Genomic DNA, 15,179 nt, shown 5'->3' with positions numbered 1-15,179 from the left:
GAATGGGGCCGCTGAGCGCTGAAGCGTGTAAAAATCATCTTTCCTTGGTTGCAACACTCACTACTAAGTTCAAAACCTCTGGAAGCAATGTGAGTTCCAAACGGACTCTGGAAGCAACGTCAGTTTGCTACATGAGGCTTATTTATAATGGTTAAGTTGTTATGAATGCACTGATGTAAGTGGACGCAAGTTGTATTTCGGCTACTTTGGAAAAAAAGATGTGCCTGTTGTCATAGCAATAGATCGAGGATTTACCGATGTAACCCGTTTTAGCTTGGACTTTGCCGTTGAGGGCTTTCATCATTTTAAAGTAGTCAATTGGGTGGGGATTCCTATGAGTTGGGTGCAATTAGCCAATGAAGAAAAGGAACATTTAAAATGGAGATAGCCTCAATGTCACTGCCCATGCTGTGTCATATACTATAATGGCACAGATGTCAAGATGAGGCCTCTATCTATCTCTATGGCCTGTTAAAACTCATATCGGCCCTCTCCTTGGCTAGAATGTTCCCACCTGATCTCACCTCACCTCCTCCCCGCCTGCCTTCCATCTTTGAGACCCGAAGACATCTATTTCCATTGTTAGAGCTGTCACTTGACAATCGTTGTATAAAGGCAGGTTGTTCTTTCCTCAGTGTTGTTCAGTGTTTGTGGTGGAATGGGGCGGCCCAAGTCCTTTATTCTTTTCCTTTTTTGGGTGTGATCTGACGATCAGTGCTATCCAGGATCCTTGGGACTCCCCTACCCTAAAACCCTAACCTTAACCCCTACTCTTACCCTACCATAACCATGATAACCATGATCTAACCTTAAGTCTTACTTCAATTGAGTAGGGATGTCTAGTACTGCATGTTCAATATCCTAGTTTATACTAGCTTGTTATTGATATTGTATAGGCTACTTTATATTATGTTATTAGTTATGACACTGGTTAATCATGTCTGTGTTGTATCTACCCTTTAGTGTCCTCCAAAACCACAACATTATTTCAGAACCTTACCTATCATACCTACCAGCCTTACAAGCAATACCATATCTCCATCCTACCCCTCAATGTGCTCCTGTGTCCTTTTCTAGTTAATAACTACTCTGAACTGGAAACCGTTCTTACAGATGCACCCTAGTGACAATATCACTCCTTAACCTAGCTTAAGATACTGTCCACCCTAGTCCTTTTCTTTAGTTACTATAATTACATTTTCTTTCACTTGAGTAATATGTGTGTATTTTTCCTTTATTCAACCAGGCAAGTCAGTTAAGAACAAATTCTTATTTACAATGACGGCCTACACCGGCCAAAACCAGAGAACACCGGGCTAATTGTGCGCCGCCCAATGGTTGTGATACAGCCTGGATTTGAACCAAGGTGTCTGTAGTAATGCCTCTAGCACTGAGATGTAGTGTCTTAGACTGCTGCGCCACTCGAGCAGTCTAAGTACTCAGAGTAAAAGTAATTTAGTTACTTTTGATATAAAAACATTGACCTTGATAATTAGCTAATTCCGCTAAGGTTACCTGAATGTTCTTACACAATCTTTTCCATGCATTAAATTGAAAAGCAAGATGAAATTAATGTAGTACGAACTAAGTTAATTTACTTTATGAGTTGCACAAAAAAAACTAGGATTTGTCAAATATACTATTAACATTTGAAAATAACTTAAACATTCAAAGCTATTAAAACGTATTGATATATATATAAAAAATCAATACAAAATAAAGTGCATTTTTTTTGCCAGACTTCAAAATACTTCCATAAATAACAGCCTGGCCAGAGCCATACGAAACATGTATGCATTTTTGAGCACCTCCAAGATTTAGACAGCAATGAAAGTAGGGAGGTTGGTCGAGGAGGATGGATGGGTGTAATCCGTGACTGTCTAGCAATCCAAAGGTTGTGTGTTTGAGTCATGTCGGCATAACTGTAGAATTTTAGCTAACTTTTATTCTAAACTTAACCCAATACATCTAACCTGCTTTGTAAATTCACACATTTTTTATTACAACCATTGTTTTAGTTCTCCTAACCAGTTACGTAAAATTATCCTAACCTTTGTCGTTAGTTTCCCTAACCGCCAATGTTAATTCTCCCCTTAATTCTCCTTTGTTGTTACAGCGCAACAAGCAACCTGTTCTCAGAGAAAGATGTATAATACTATACATCCTCCAAGATATATGATAAATTGTCATCCAATTTGTATGCTATAGAGCCCCACAGTGTACGTATCATAATACCCATAAAACCTATTGATCAAACAGGGAACTGTTCCAATTCTTTTTTTCACCATACATTTTTTAGAAACACTTAAAACAAGGGCTATGTTTCGTGTAAGGACTACACTAGTGTGACGTTTTGATAACCATGTAAATATCTCTCAGACAATGTGACTTTTATCAATATAGTCGGCTCTATTTCCTCTCAGATTCGAAAAATTATATTTTGCATAAAAGTAGTGTCACGTCCTGACCTTAGTTCCTTTTTTATGTCTCTATTTTAGCTTGGTCAGGGCGTGAGTTGGGGTGGGCATTCTATGTTTTGTTCTATGTTTGTATTTCATGTGTTTGGCCTGGTATTGTTCCCAATCAGAGGCAGCTGTCAATCGTTGTCTCTGATTGAGAACCATACTTAGGCAGCCTGTTTTCGCCCTTGAGTTGTGGGTAGTTGTTTTCTGTCTCTGTACCAGACAGGACTGTTTCGTTTGTTCCGGTTTGTTCTAGTGTAATTAAAAGATCATGAACACGTACCACGCTGCACCTTGGTCCTCTCCTTCTTCCACCAACGACAACCATTACAGAACTACCCACCGCAAAAGGACCAAGCAGTGTGGTAAGGAGGAATGGACATGGGAGGACATTCTGGACGGGAAGGGATCCTACACATGGGAGGAGATCCTGGCTGGAAGGGATCGCCTCCCATGGGAACAGGTGGAGGCAGCCAGGAGAGGTGAACCAGCAGTACGAGGGAACACGGCTGGCAAGGAAGCCCGAGAGGCAGCGCCAAAAATGTATTGGGGGGGGCACACTGGGAGATTGGCAAAGTCAGGTAGGAGACCTGAGCCAACTCGCAGTGTTTACCGTGGAGAGAGAGTGACCGGGCAGGCACCGTGTTATGCGGTGAAGCGCACGGTGTCCCCAGTGCGCATACATAGCCCGGTGCGCTACATCGCAGCTCCTCGTATCGGCCGGGCTAGTGTGGGCATCGAGCCAGGAGGGATGAAGCTCAGCGCATCTGGTCTCCAGTGGTTCTCCTTGGTCCGTGTTAAATGGCACCAGCCCTATGCACGGTGTCTCCCATGGGTCTGCACAGCCCAGTGCGTCCTGTGCCTGCACCCCGCAAGTGCTGGGCTAAAATCAACATCCAGCCAGGACGGGTTGTTCAGGCCCTTAGTTCGAGACCTCCAGTGCTCCTCCATGGACCGGTTTATCCTGTGCCTCTTCCAAGGACCAGGCCTCCAGTAGATCTCTCCAGCCTGGTGAGTACTGTGCCTGTTCTAAGAACCAAGTCTCCTGTCTCCCTCCAGTCCGGATCTGCCAGAGTCTCCCTCCAGTCCGGATCTGCCAGAGTCTCCCTCCAGTCCGGATCTGCCAGAGTCTCCCGTCTATTCGGAGCCCGCTGAAAGGGTGCCCAGTCCGGGGTCAGCGGCGAGGGTCGCCGCTCCAAAGGCGCCACCGAAGTGGGCCTAGACTAAGGTGGAGTGGGGTCCACGCCAGAGCCGCCACCGCGGACAGATGCCCACCCAGACCCTCCCCTATGGGTTTAGGTTTTGGGGGGGGGGTGTACTGTCCTTTTTGAATTTCTCTGTTTTAGGTTGGTCAGGGCGTGAGTTGGGGTGGGCATTCTATGTCTGTTATGTTTGTATTTCTATGTGTTTGGCCTGGTATGGTTCCCAATCATTGTCTCTGATTGAGAACCATACGTAGGCAGCCTGTTTTCACCCTTGAGTTGTGGGTAGTTTTCTGTCTGTCTCTGTACCAGACAGGACTGTTTTGTTTGTTCTGTTTTGTTCTAGTGTTCAGTGTAATTAAAAGATCATGAACACATACCACGCTGCACCTTGGTCCTCTCCTTCTTCCACCAACGACAACCGTTACAAGTTGACATCATGCAAAATTACAAATCCCTGCAAGCTCCTGCACGTCGTCTCTAGCAGACACCTTTGCTGACAGGCATTGTATCAATTTTAAACTTGTACAATACAGTTCACAGAATTTTACATTTAAATAAACATTGCCAATTTATTCATTACTACATTAGATAATCAATCCAGAGATTCTTACCTTTGCCTCGATTTGGCAGTCTCATCCAGATCATCATGGCATTTATAGTTCTTTATGATCGCCACATTAAAAGCTAATTAGCATTTAATTTAGGGGGGTAAATACAGCCGACTGTATTGATAATATTCACCTTGTCCAAGAGATTTACACTGTTATCAAAACGTCCCGCCAAGGTAAGTCTACACGTGCTTTTAAAATCCCCTATGGGGAAAAATGAATGGTGGGAAAATGATTGGAACCATTTCCCTGTTTGATCGCTAGGTTTTATGGGTATTATGACTCATACTGTGGCTATTGTATGACTGAGTAAGACGTATGATACTATGATGACGCAAGTATCATATGAAAAACAAGGTCATCTGGTGCACTTTGTCCATAGGAAAAATATGCCTTCAATCTTTAGAGCTTTGCTTGGTGAGATAAGAACACTTGTCATAACAGTCTGAGTTTAAATAGTGCATTGGGATGTGTCTGCCTAACCTGCATATGGTATTTCACAATTTTTTCAAACCGCTCTATGGTAAACATTTAATCTACAACAAATTATATACATATTTTTACCTCTAACAATGTATATATTTTAAAAAATGGCTTAACCCCTTTTTTGTGATTTCCAATTGGTAGTTGCAGTCTTGTCCCAACCCTGCAAGTCCCGTACGGACTCTGGAGAGGCGAAGGTCGAGAGCCATGCGTCCTCCGAAACATGACCTTACCAAGCCACACTGCTTCTTGACACACTGCTCGCTTAACCTGGAAGCCAGCCGCACCAATGTGTCGGAGGAAACACCGTACAACTAACTGGTGACCGTGTTAGTGTGCATGCGCCCGGCCCGCCACAGGAGTCGCTAGAACACAATGGGACAAGGTCATCCCGGCCAACCAAACCCTCCCCTAACCCGGGCGACGCTGGGCCAATTGTGCATTGCCTCGTGTCTCCCGGTCGCAGCGGGCTGCAACACAGCCTGGAATCGAACCCGGGTCTGTAGTGACGACTCAAGCTGACTGGAATGGTCTCCTGCCCCCCTCACATATAAAATTACTGTTTCACTCCCAAAGTATTTCCCTGTCTAGAAAATGTCACTGGACCAAAGAAGTTCATGAGTGTTTTTAAGCATTTAATATGCTTTGAACTGTTTAGTAAGACCCTCAATAGTTTGGCTATAAACAAAGAATACGCCTGCAAGCAAAGTTGTAATAAAATGACTTCAGTTTATTGCATTTTGTGCAGACAAATCTATAAAATGGTTTGAGGAAACCATTAGCCATTGATGTATACGCCTTTGACATGGTAAAACAACACAGTAAAACAACTGTTTATATATCATTATTGAACACAATAGAGAATACATAGTTCTATATCTGTAAAATATTAAACTTGCATTGACACACAAATTAAACATCTAAGCTCTACTTTGATAATTACTGTTTTATTTACAGATGTCCCATCTTAATTCTTCATCTTTTCGTTAAATACGATGTCCTCTCTCAAACGAACACATGCATACACATACACACACACTCTGCAGACACTGACATAACTGAACACGCCACTACATTTTTTTCTACATCATCACTCTTGTTCCTAGGAGAGGGAACATAAAATTGTGAACACAAAACAATTACTAATCAAGATAGCTATTCATAGATCTACATAAAGGTCTACATTTAAAAATGCATTACAATGCTCTTATGGACCCAGTATAAATACAGTATCATACGTGACGATTTAGAAACACTAGCTTTAGTTTTTTTTCTCCTGCTTGCGTTAAGTGCTCACACTTCTTGAGATGATGAAGGAATCATGAGGGTTGCACAACAATTCAACCTTCTAAAAAAAAAGGAGGCTTATTCAACATTAATACAATGTGTTGAGGTTTACTTTACTGTCATGAAAACGGCACATCTACATGCATATACTAGGTTCTAAAGTCTTAGGAAACCAGAATAGAGAACACACAGTAGTCCATTCTCAGTAAAAGCTACACAATCCCCCTCACACTATGCATTGTCCTCAGTTAAATCAGCAAAACAGTTCCTTGCTTAATCAAGAATAGGTCTGTATGAAAAACAATTGGTATTTTAGAAGAATATGGGTGGAAGTGCAATGCAGCAGTTGGAGCTTGTACATAAAATGGCAGTTTTTTTCTTCTTCAAATTCATCCATACAGTGCACAAAGTCCAAAAGTGCCCAACATTGCAAATAAAGGGTGTCATTTGAGACACAGATGTAGAGGAAGGTTCTACGAATAGAATGATGCGTCTAGATTTCCTTGGACTGAATAGCCCTTCACAAGGGTTATGATTGATTAGAGTTGTATTTCCCCTGTGACTTGTGATTACACTGGAAGCCGCTGACATACTTGTATTGGGGGCAAACTCAGTTATTCAGTTAAATAATTACATAATTATTCATTTTCAATCTAAATCAACATGTATCAAGAATTATTGAGCAAATGTGCACAGTAAGACCATTGCAGTTATATTACCACTGTGATTTACTTTTTGTGGCCACAAATGATTTACCTAAATTGTAAAATAAATAAATATAAATAAATATAAAAATGCGGAATATTAAATTGCAGAAACACACTGCAGTATACATTACGTGCATGCATTAAACCAATCACAATTATTCACAATTGTGCACATATGCGCTAGAACTATCACAGTGAAAAGCCTGTCCCTGCTTTGGACTGACACAAATAGCCTCTCAGCAATATAACATGTTGGATTCTAAATGAATAAATCAATGGTCTAAACAAATTGGCTGAGTTTATTCAGGTTCTTTTACAGGGTTGTAAACAGAAGTGCATTCCAGATGAACACTTTCATAACTTCAATGTAGTCTGCGCAAGTAAAGGTCCAATGTAACAGGGTAAGGATACATGGATTTGAGAGCCCTTATCACACCCTGTTTGTTAAAAGATTTAGATTATCTGACATCTTGTTTTACTCAAGAGAAGGTTTCTAATGTACACTGAGTGTACAAAACATTGCTCTTTCCATGACAGACTGACCAGGTGAAAGATATGATCTCTTATTGATGTCACGTTAAATCCAATTCAATCAGTGTAGATGAAGGGGAGGAGACAGGTTAAAGAAAGATTTTTAAGCCTTGAGACAATTGAGACATGGATTGTGTATGTGTGCCATTCAGAGGATGAATGGTCAAGACAAAATATTTAAGTGACTTTGAACAGGGTATACTAGGTGCCAGGGGCCCAGGTTTCAGTGTGTCAAGAACTGCAACGCTGGGTTTTTCACGCTCAACAGTTTCCCATGTGTATCAAGAATGGTTCACCACCCAAGGACATCCAACCAACTTGACACAACTGTGGGAAGCATTGGACTCAACTTGGTTCAGCATCCCTGTGGAATGCTTCAACACCTTGTAGTCCATGCTTCGAAGAATGTAGGCTTTTCTGAGGGCAAAAGGGGGTGCAACTCAATAATACGAAGGTGTTTCTAATGTTTTGTACACTCAGTGAATATTTCTAGGGCTGTCAAACAATTAAGAACATTTCATCGAATTAAATTGCAGGATTTGCTGTGATTAATCGCAAATTCAGAATTAACTCAAATTGAGCAGTAATTTAAGATTTCTTTTGTACAGAAAAAGCATTACAATAATATTGACACCTTGATTTTGTCCAAACTAATGGTAAGCAAAATTAGGTACATTGTTAAAGCACATTTTCTTTATCGTCAATGTCAACTTGTTTTGACATCACATTGTTGTTTTTAGCTATATATTAGGTATTTTGAACATTTCCAGACAATGCAATTAATTAGTACACTAAAATTACAAAAAGTTAACTCAAGTTAACTCTGACAGTCCTGATATTTGGGACATGATACTTGGGAAACACCTGAAGGATGGTAGTTTTACTGCAACAATTCTGTCCCTGACATCCTTCCCCCTACTAAAGATGGAGTTATCAAACATGTGAATATAATACCATACTGTGAAGGTCTCTCTGACCTCTGCCAAAGGTGGAAGCCCTGGTTTTGTTGTAATATTAATAACTACCACAGTCAAACTGCTGGTGAATCAGTAGGTTGGTTGGTTATAAGGGAGGATTTTATGTGTCTATAGAAACCACATATCTAAGAACCATACTGTAGCCAAACATACAGATGATCTGCACAACGGACATCCATGTGCCAACACACAGCCATTTTCCAAAACATAGATATTCTAGTTCTATAGTTCGATGGCTCCAACACTCGTCATCTCATGTATCCAATAACTCCACACACAAAAAAGCTATGAATCTACTTGATTCCGAAGATTGCAGCATTTGAAACTTCAGCTTCATGCAACAACAATAGGCTCAGCAGTGTACTCCCAAGCCCGGATAACATCTTTCACCCATGTCAAACTGTTGATATGGCGATGGACACAGCTGAACTTTGCACATATTCTGACAAAATATATGTCCAAGAAATGCCTTATGTTTTAGTTTTACAGTAGATTTGAAATGCATAGATACCCAGTTGACACAAAAATTCATATTCCAAATCGCCATATCTTTTAAAGTTTTCTGTAGTTAATTGATGACTGAGGCCAAACATATTGAATCAATTACTAGTCTCCCTAGCCAGGCGGGTTGTAAACAATGTTCCAGCTGTGTCTGGGTTTTCCGAGACTAAACAATTACATATTTTGAGTTCAAAAGATACTCTTTGGACAATTTACTTTATGCATTACTCAATCCAAATAAGATTTCAGCGAGAATAAAACGTAAGAAAACCATATGAAACTACTGTTACAAACACCATGCAAACAGGGATATAATACATTATTTTTAATCATATTAATATTTTGAGTTACTGTATATACATTATAGTATTTTAGATTTTATTTAAATAGTTAGATATTTATATATACTGTATAGCTAAATATTTCCAAGATGATATTATTTTGATTGTAGGTAGTATTTGTGTGACACTTACTAAGTGTGCTGAGTGAGGTTAACTATTTACCACTAACTTCTAGAAAAGACCCCAGACCTAATCACCTCTTCCCCAGCTAAGAGCTGTCAACAAAACGTACTGGCGTGTCTTACTGGGATCCAAGGGACCAGTCAAACACCTAAAAAGGTCAGTCCCCTCATTGACTTCAGCATATTTTAAAATCTATTTGGGAAACACCTGAATATTTTATATCTCAAATAAACTCGATATATTTTTTATCTGCCCTCAGAACTGCCCTTAGATATCTAGTTCAAATGATTGTTTCAGGTCTTCAATCTAAACTTAATATTGAGCAATATTCGTCAATGTTGGTCCTCAAGTAGGCTGCATTTGCTCCAACTAAATAATGCTCAGTAGAGATGTTGGTTGACTAATGTCAGCTGTGAATCCCTTTGTATATATATTTTTTTCTCACAAAAACAGCGTCATGTCAACATCAATAGTCAGTTAACAACTCTATTGACTATGTGATTTGTTGGAGCAAAACGTAGCTGACTGTTGAACCTCAAGGACAGTGTTGAAAACCACTAACTAGCTGCCTTGCTATTCAAGTCACCCCAACCCTGTATGCCCTTTCTACTCCCCCATATGTTTTTGGTTCAATATTTACACATGGATCAGTATAGCAGCTTTTGAAATGTTAGAACCTCTATAATGTCATAATATGTTAGATAAACGATATCCTTCACATAAATACAGTGCACATCACACAAAATATCCAGTTTTTACATAAACTATTCAATAAATAAAATTCAATCATTTTCTTTTGAAAGCAATATAATACAAAAAATAATTGAGTTATTTATAGAGATAAGACTTTATATAATATGTTTCTACCACATGGTAAACAGTGCCCTCAACAGCACAGAAACTAATATGTGAAATGCTTGCAAATATGAGGTCTGAATGTACACATATGTATCTATTTCCATATAATATTTGTTTACAAAAATAATTAATATGATTCATGTATTAGTTCAGGGTTGATGCTTTAGACATGACCTTGTAAATATGCAGAACTTAGGAATTGACAGTAATATTATATTTAGCAAATAAATAGCTGTGCCACATTGAAAATAAATGATGTTTCTTCCCATTCTAGTACAAAGTTGTGAAGATTCGCAGTAATGCTGGGTTCAAAACTATCCATTCAAACCAGTTGTAATTTCACTGCTAAATTCCACCTTACACATAGTCAATTCAATACACAGTTTTGCCTTGGTACTACAAAGAGGTTTGTATCAAAAAGTTATTTATTTTCATATGGCACAATTTGTATGTTTGTATTTGGCAAGAATTATAGAATTCACATTTCTAGACTGGAATTAGTGTAAACCAAATCATGATGAAGAAAAACAGATGTATTTACTAAAAATATATCACAAACATAGTTTTCTGAGTGTCTCTAAATTAGCAATTCACATTTTCTAATGTAAACTACTACATGGTAAAATATTGAAATGTTTGTCATTTGGTATGATAGTATTAAACAAATATAATTTTGTTTTAGATTATAACACAGTAGTTTCTTGCAATTACTATCTACGTTATATCAATACATTTTTCACGGTTTCTTCTTACAGTCCTATCACTGGTATAACAATAGTTTATGCCACCTAAAAGTCTTGTCAGCACTCTCTAGGGATAGCTAGTAGTAATATATATTAAATGATTGGACAAAGGACATTATTTACAGTAATCAGCTTTTTTTGAGGGGGGGGGGGGGGGTGTCAAAGGTTGAGGTCATGATGTGTCTCTTAGCAACTTCAAATATCTCATTGTACTATTTTCTTCACAGTATCACAGTATAAAAAGCCAGGGTTGTGATCAACACCAACTCCATCATAATTGAGTCAATTCAATGACAAATTAAATGTATTCAATTCATTAAGTACATTTCAAATACCGCCTGTGAACTGACTGGTATGAACGCTATTCCTCTCTCCTTCCTTCCGACTGTAATATACTTCACTGCTGCTCAGGTGTCCTCAAGGTAACAATCCATAGGAAGACATGTTGCTGATGACTGATGAATTCTCGACCCACCCTCTTCCCTCAATGATTTCAACACATCGTATCGTACATAACATAAAACAACCAAATGCACAACAAAAAAACATACTGTATTCTCTAAATAAATGAATGCATACATTAAAAAAAAAAAGTAAAACATGAAATAGACCAGCAATGAGAATATATCCATCCTTCTCTTGCAAGTAACCCACATCCCTACAAAAATAAGAAGAAAAGCAACAAGATTGACAGACAGATAAAATAAAACACAAGGACAAACACAACAAAAACATCTGACCTCTAGTTTGGGGAATAATTTGTCTTTTGAATATGTCCACTCCTCTGTATAAGAAGAAACTCATGTGCCATTTGACATCTAGTGATCTGATAGCCATTGAAGAACCTAAACAGGTTTGATGCCACAGCTTTCTAGATGATGAGATGAGCAGACATGATGCTGGTAGAGGTGATTGAGAGTAAAGGAGAATTGAGCTACTAACTACGTAGTGCAAAGTGATATGTTTTGGGACGGGTTTATGTGTATGTGGGTATGTGTGTGTGTGGGGAGGGGTGTTGGTGGGATGTGAGGGATGTGACTGAAGTAAAGATGCAGGGGGAGTGGAAGCAGGGGCCATAAACCATTAAGATGCAAGGTGAAGGGGTGTGGATTTGATTTGAGGTCTCTCAGGAGTAGATGGTGATGACCTCGCGTCCACCACCACGTACTAGGAGGACCCGGTTGAGACCCTCGGTGAGGACTTCCAGGAACTCCATATCTGAAAAAGGATTAGAGTTAAGGAATAAGCAAGTTTTCACATCTGGCTTTTGTAGCCTATTCATGCTAGCTATCCTGTTGAGCCCTTTGGTTTCACTTACATTTATGACAGTAGAAGCTACGTATTGTTATAGTATTATAAAATACAGAAGTCTATAATATAACATATCTATGACAAAGATATGATAGGATACAGTTTTCCTCTCCCATGCGGTTCTTGGGTGGTCCAGGCATGTTGAGCAGCACTAGCTTGGCCTCCTTGGACTTCTTCATGATGACCTCATTGAGCCTCAGAGCTGTGTGCATGCGCCTCACGTTGGACTGGTTCCTGACGGGAGTAGGTTACAGAATGCATGTTGCATCATTACTGCTATTTCACAACATGCATGGAAAACATTTAAACATCATGCTAATATAATACTTACAGGCTCTCCCACTCCCTGCAGCATGTTAAGAAGAGAATGACAATGCAGAAATCTTTACAACACTGAACTTACATTGAGAAGTTGTGTTGTGCGGATGACACTCAAAGCCTTTCAAACCTTTGTGGTATTACTTCTGAAACTAGCTTATAAACAACTGCCACCCCGCAACAGTAACAACCTATAAATACTTTGACCTTATTTTCTATTTACTTTAAAGGGAAAGGGGGATACCTAGTCAGCTGTACAACTGAATGCATTCAACTGAAATGTGTCTTCCGCATTTAACACGGTTTAGGAATACACTCCCAGAAAAAAAGAGTTCCAAAAGCATTCTTCGGCTGTCTCCAGATAAAACCCTTTTTGGTTCCAGGTAGAACCCTCTGTTGAAAGAGATGGTTCTACATGGAACCAAAAGGGTTCTATCTGAAACCAAAAGTGGTTATTCAAAGGGCTCTCCTATGGGGACAGCTGAAGAACCTTTAAAGGTTCTAGATAGCACCTTTTTTCCCTAAGAGAATAGTCCACACAAGCCTTCGGACACGTGATTGAAAGTGAAAGCGACAGCAGACTCACGGCTTCATGTTGAAGATGTCTTTGACCCCGCCCTGCTCTGGGTGGCCTGCTGCAGCCTGGGTCTCAGCCTTGTCTGTCCAGGTCATCTGCACCTCCGACCCAGGGGTGGCAGCGCTCCCTGCGGGCGTGGTGGGGGACGTGGGGTTCTTATTGTGGATCAGCTGCACCTGTTTAGGGCGGGAGACAGCCACAGACTAAGAGAGGGACACCACACAACAACGTGACAGGGTGAAGGAAAGAAAGAGATCTGTCAGTTGGGGTGACGCAATAAAAACACCAGACCACCACTGGGCGGTGAGTTGAAAGCACAATTGGGGCACTGTAACAAAGAAACTAGGTAAGATGCTGTTCTGTCATATCCCTTCTTTATGCTGCATAGGAAAAGGTCCCCTTAAAACGCTACACGCCAGAGAACAATGTCAAAGTGAGAGAATTGGCATTTTGACAGAGGATGAGGTAAGGCAGTAGGCCTAGAGTTGACAGAGGATAGACAGAACAAAGAAAAAAATGCAGCGGATGAGAGAGATGGTGAAAAATAGAACCATTTAAACACAGCAGAATGAAGGACAGAGAGTAGCACATGGGGATGTGTGAAACTTACTCCTCAGCCTGAAGTGTCCCCAATTATGCCAGAGAATAGCTAGCTTTTCATGTGGTGCTGACTGGTAAGACGCTTTAGGAGGGGTGGTCATGTCTGCAAGCAAGGCACAGGTCCTGGGTTTGAGGCTCGGTGTGAGTTGAATCAGTAGGATGTGGTACTAGCTAAGCAAGCAGCGTGATGTCCTTTACAGTGGTGCCTAGTGACTCGGATCTACAGTTGCGCTCAGCTCAACACTGGGATCAATGTTGAGTAAGTTCTAGGGGTGAATGTAGCACATGGGAATGTGTGAAACTTACTCCTCAGCCTGAAGTGTCCCCACTTATGCCAGAGAATAGCTAGCTTTTCATGTGACGCTGAATGGTAAGATGCTTTAGGAGGGCGGTCACGTGCGCTAACAAGGCACAGGTCCATGGTTGGAGCCTCGGTGTGAGCCAAATCAGGAAGAATCGGTGCTCGTTAAGCAAGCAGTGTGGCATCCTTTACACATAGTACAAAGGTTGATCAGAGAGTTAGGTATGAGGACACTTCTGTACCTCCTCCTCTGGTTTCTCCTCCACGCTGACTCCTGCCGGCTCCTCACTGCTCTGCTGAGACTGCAAGTTAGACGGGTTCTTACGACGGATAGAACCACGGGATGAATCAGTGATGCTCTGGATCTGTGAAAATCAAAGCAGCAAGAGGTTTTAAAGAAAGACAGAGTTCAAACATGAGACTTTGAGTTGAGATATGTAAGTTACTGGTACAACAAATCACAGAGAAGCAATGTTGACAGATTATAACTGGAGGGGTGGATAGCTCAACGCAAAGCCAGATTTGATGCTTATGTTCTGTAGCATGTGTTTTTCTGTATTTTTAAATTTTTTACATGCATGACATTATAGAATGAATACTTGTTTTTGAAGTGGAATAGTCATTGTTAGAGCACACAGGTTGTTCTGTAAGTCCTCACACTTTATCTTATCTGATGTTAATATTGTTCAGTCTGCTTTCTTGATTAATGAGATAGATCAGTCCAGGGCAAGTGCAGACACAGAGATTGCATTTTAAACCTAGCTCAGTAATTATAATCATTCCCCTGCTGCCTTGCCCTGTTGCCTGCATTTCAAAATCAGTGAGTGATGATGGCTGGCTGAATACAAATAACAAGGTAGAGGTGAACTAAAAAACCTTCAGATAATCTATAAGGTCATTGTTTTATTCAACACAAGTGGTACTAAAAGGGGTTAGATAAACCATAGGAGCTTTCTTTTTGCCACTATGGCTTTGTTTGGTGATTGCTAACAACCACACTGGTAATATTAAATCATAGTCAGTTCCCTATGTATGAGTTATACATTAGAGGAGGCAGGGCTTACTTCTCTCTCCATCTCATTTTTGGTGAGGTGCATCTGTTTGAGGATCTGGGAGCGCTGCTCCATCACCAGGGTCTTCTCATATGTATAGGCTGAGATGTCACTGTCATGCTAAAAATGGGTGTTAAAACATACTGTATCAATGCACATTATTTGACTGAACTGCCATTGCTCTCACCAATACA

At 40.3% G+C, this 15,179-nt stretch overlaps 1 protein-coding gene across 2 annotated transcripts in view; it reads right to left on the bottom strand.

Annotated features, from left to right (window-relative positions):
- Positions 1-10,986: 10,986 nt before the first annotated feature.
- The window catches only part of LOC139368829 (solute carrier family 12 member 5-like), a 90,841-nt gene continuing 86,648 nt past the window's right edge, over positions 10,987-15,179 (bottom strand). Inside the window, exons 21-26 of one of the 2 annotated variants that reach the window (XM_071108228.1) lie at positions 14,998-15,105; positions 14,176-14,298; positions 13,042-13,235; positions 12,469-12,483; positions 12,238-12,371; positions 10,987-12,044 (exon numbers count right to left, since the gene is read on the bottom strand). In XM_071108228.1, coding sequence (XP_070964329.1) covers positions 11,953-12,044; positions 12,238-12,371; positions 12,469-12,483; positions 13,042-13,235; positions 14,176-14,298; positions 14,998-15,105 — 666 coding nt within the window. In that variant the 3' untranslated portion in view covers positions 10,987-11,952. The remainder of the gene's footprint in view (positions 12,045-12,237; positions 12,372-12,468; positions 12,484-13,041; positions 13,236-14,175; positions 14,299-14,997; positions 15,106-15,179) is intronic. The other variant, XM_071108229.1, reaches the window with a different exon arrangement.

Source organism: Oncorhynchus clarkii, chromosome 16, assembly GCF_045791955.1.
Source record: "Oncorhynchus clarkii lewisi isolate Uvic-CL-2024 chromosome 16, UVic_Ocla_1.0, whole genome shotgun sequence".
NCBI lineage: Eukaryota > Metazoa > Chordata > Actinopteri > Salmoniformes > Salmonidae > Oncorhynchus > Oncorhynchus clarkii.
Note: the sequence above shows the minus strand (reverse complement) of the source record. Positions and strands in the feature narration are given on the sequence as shown.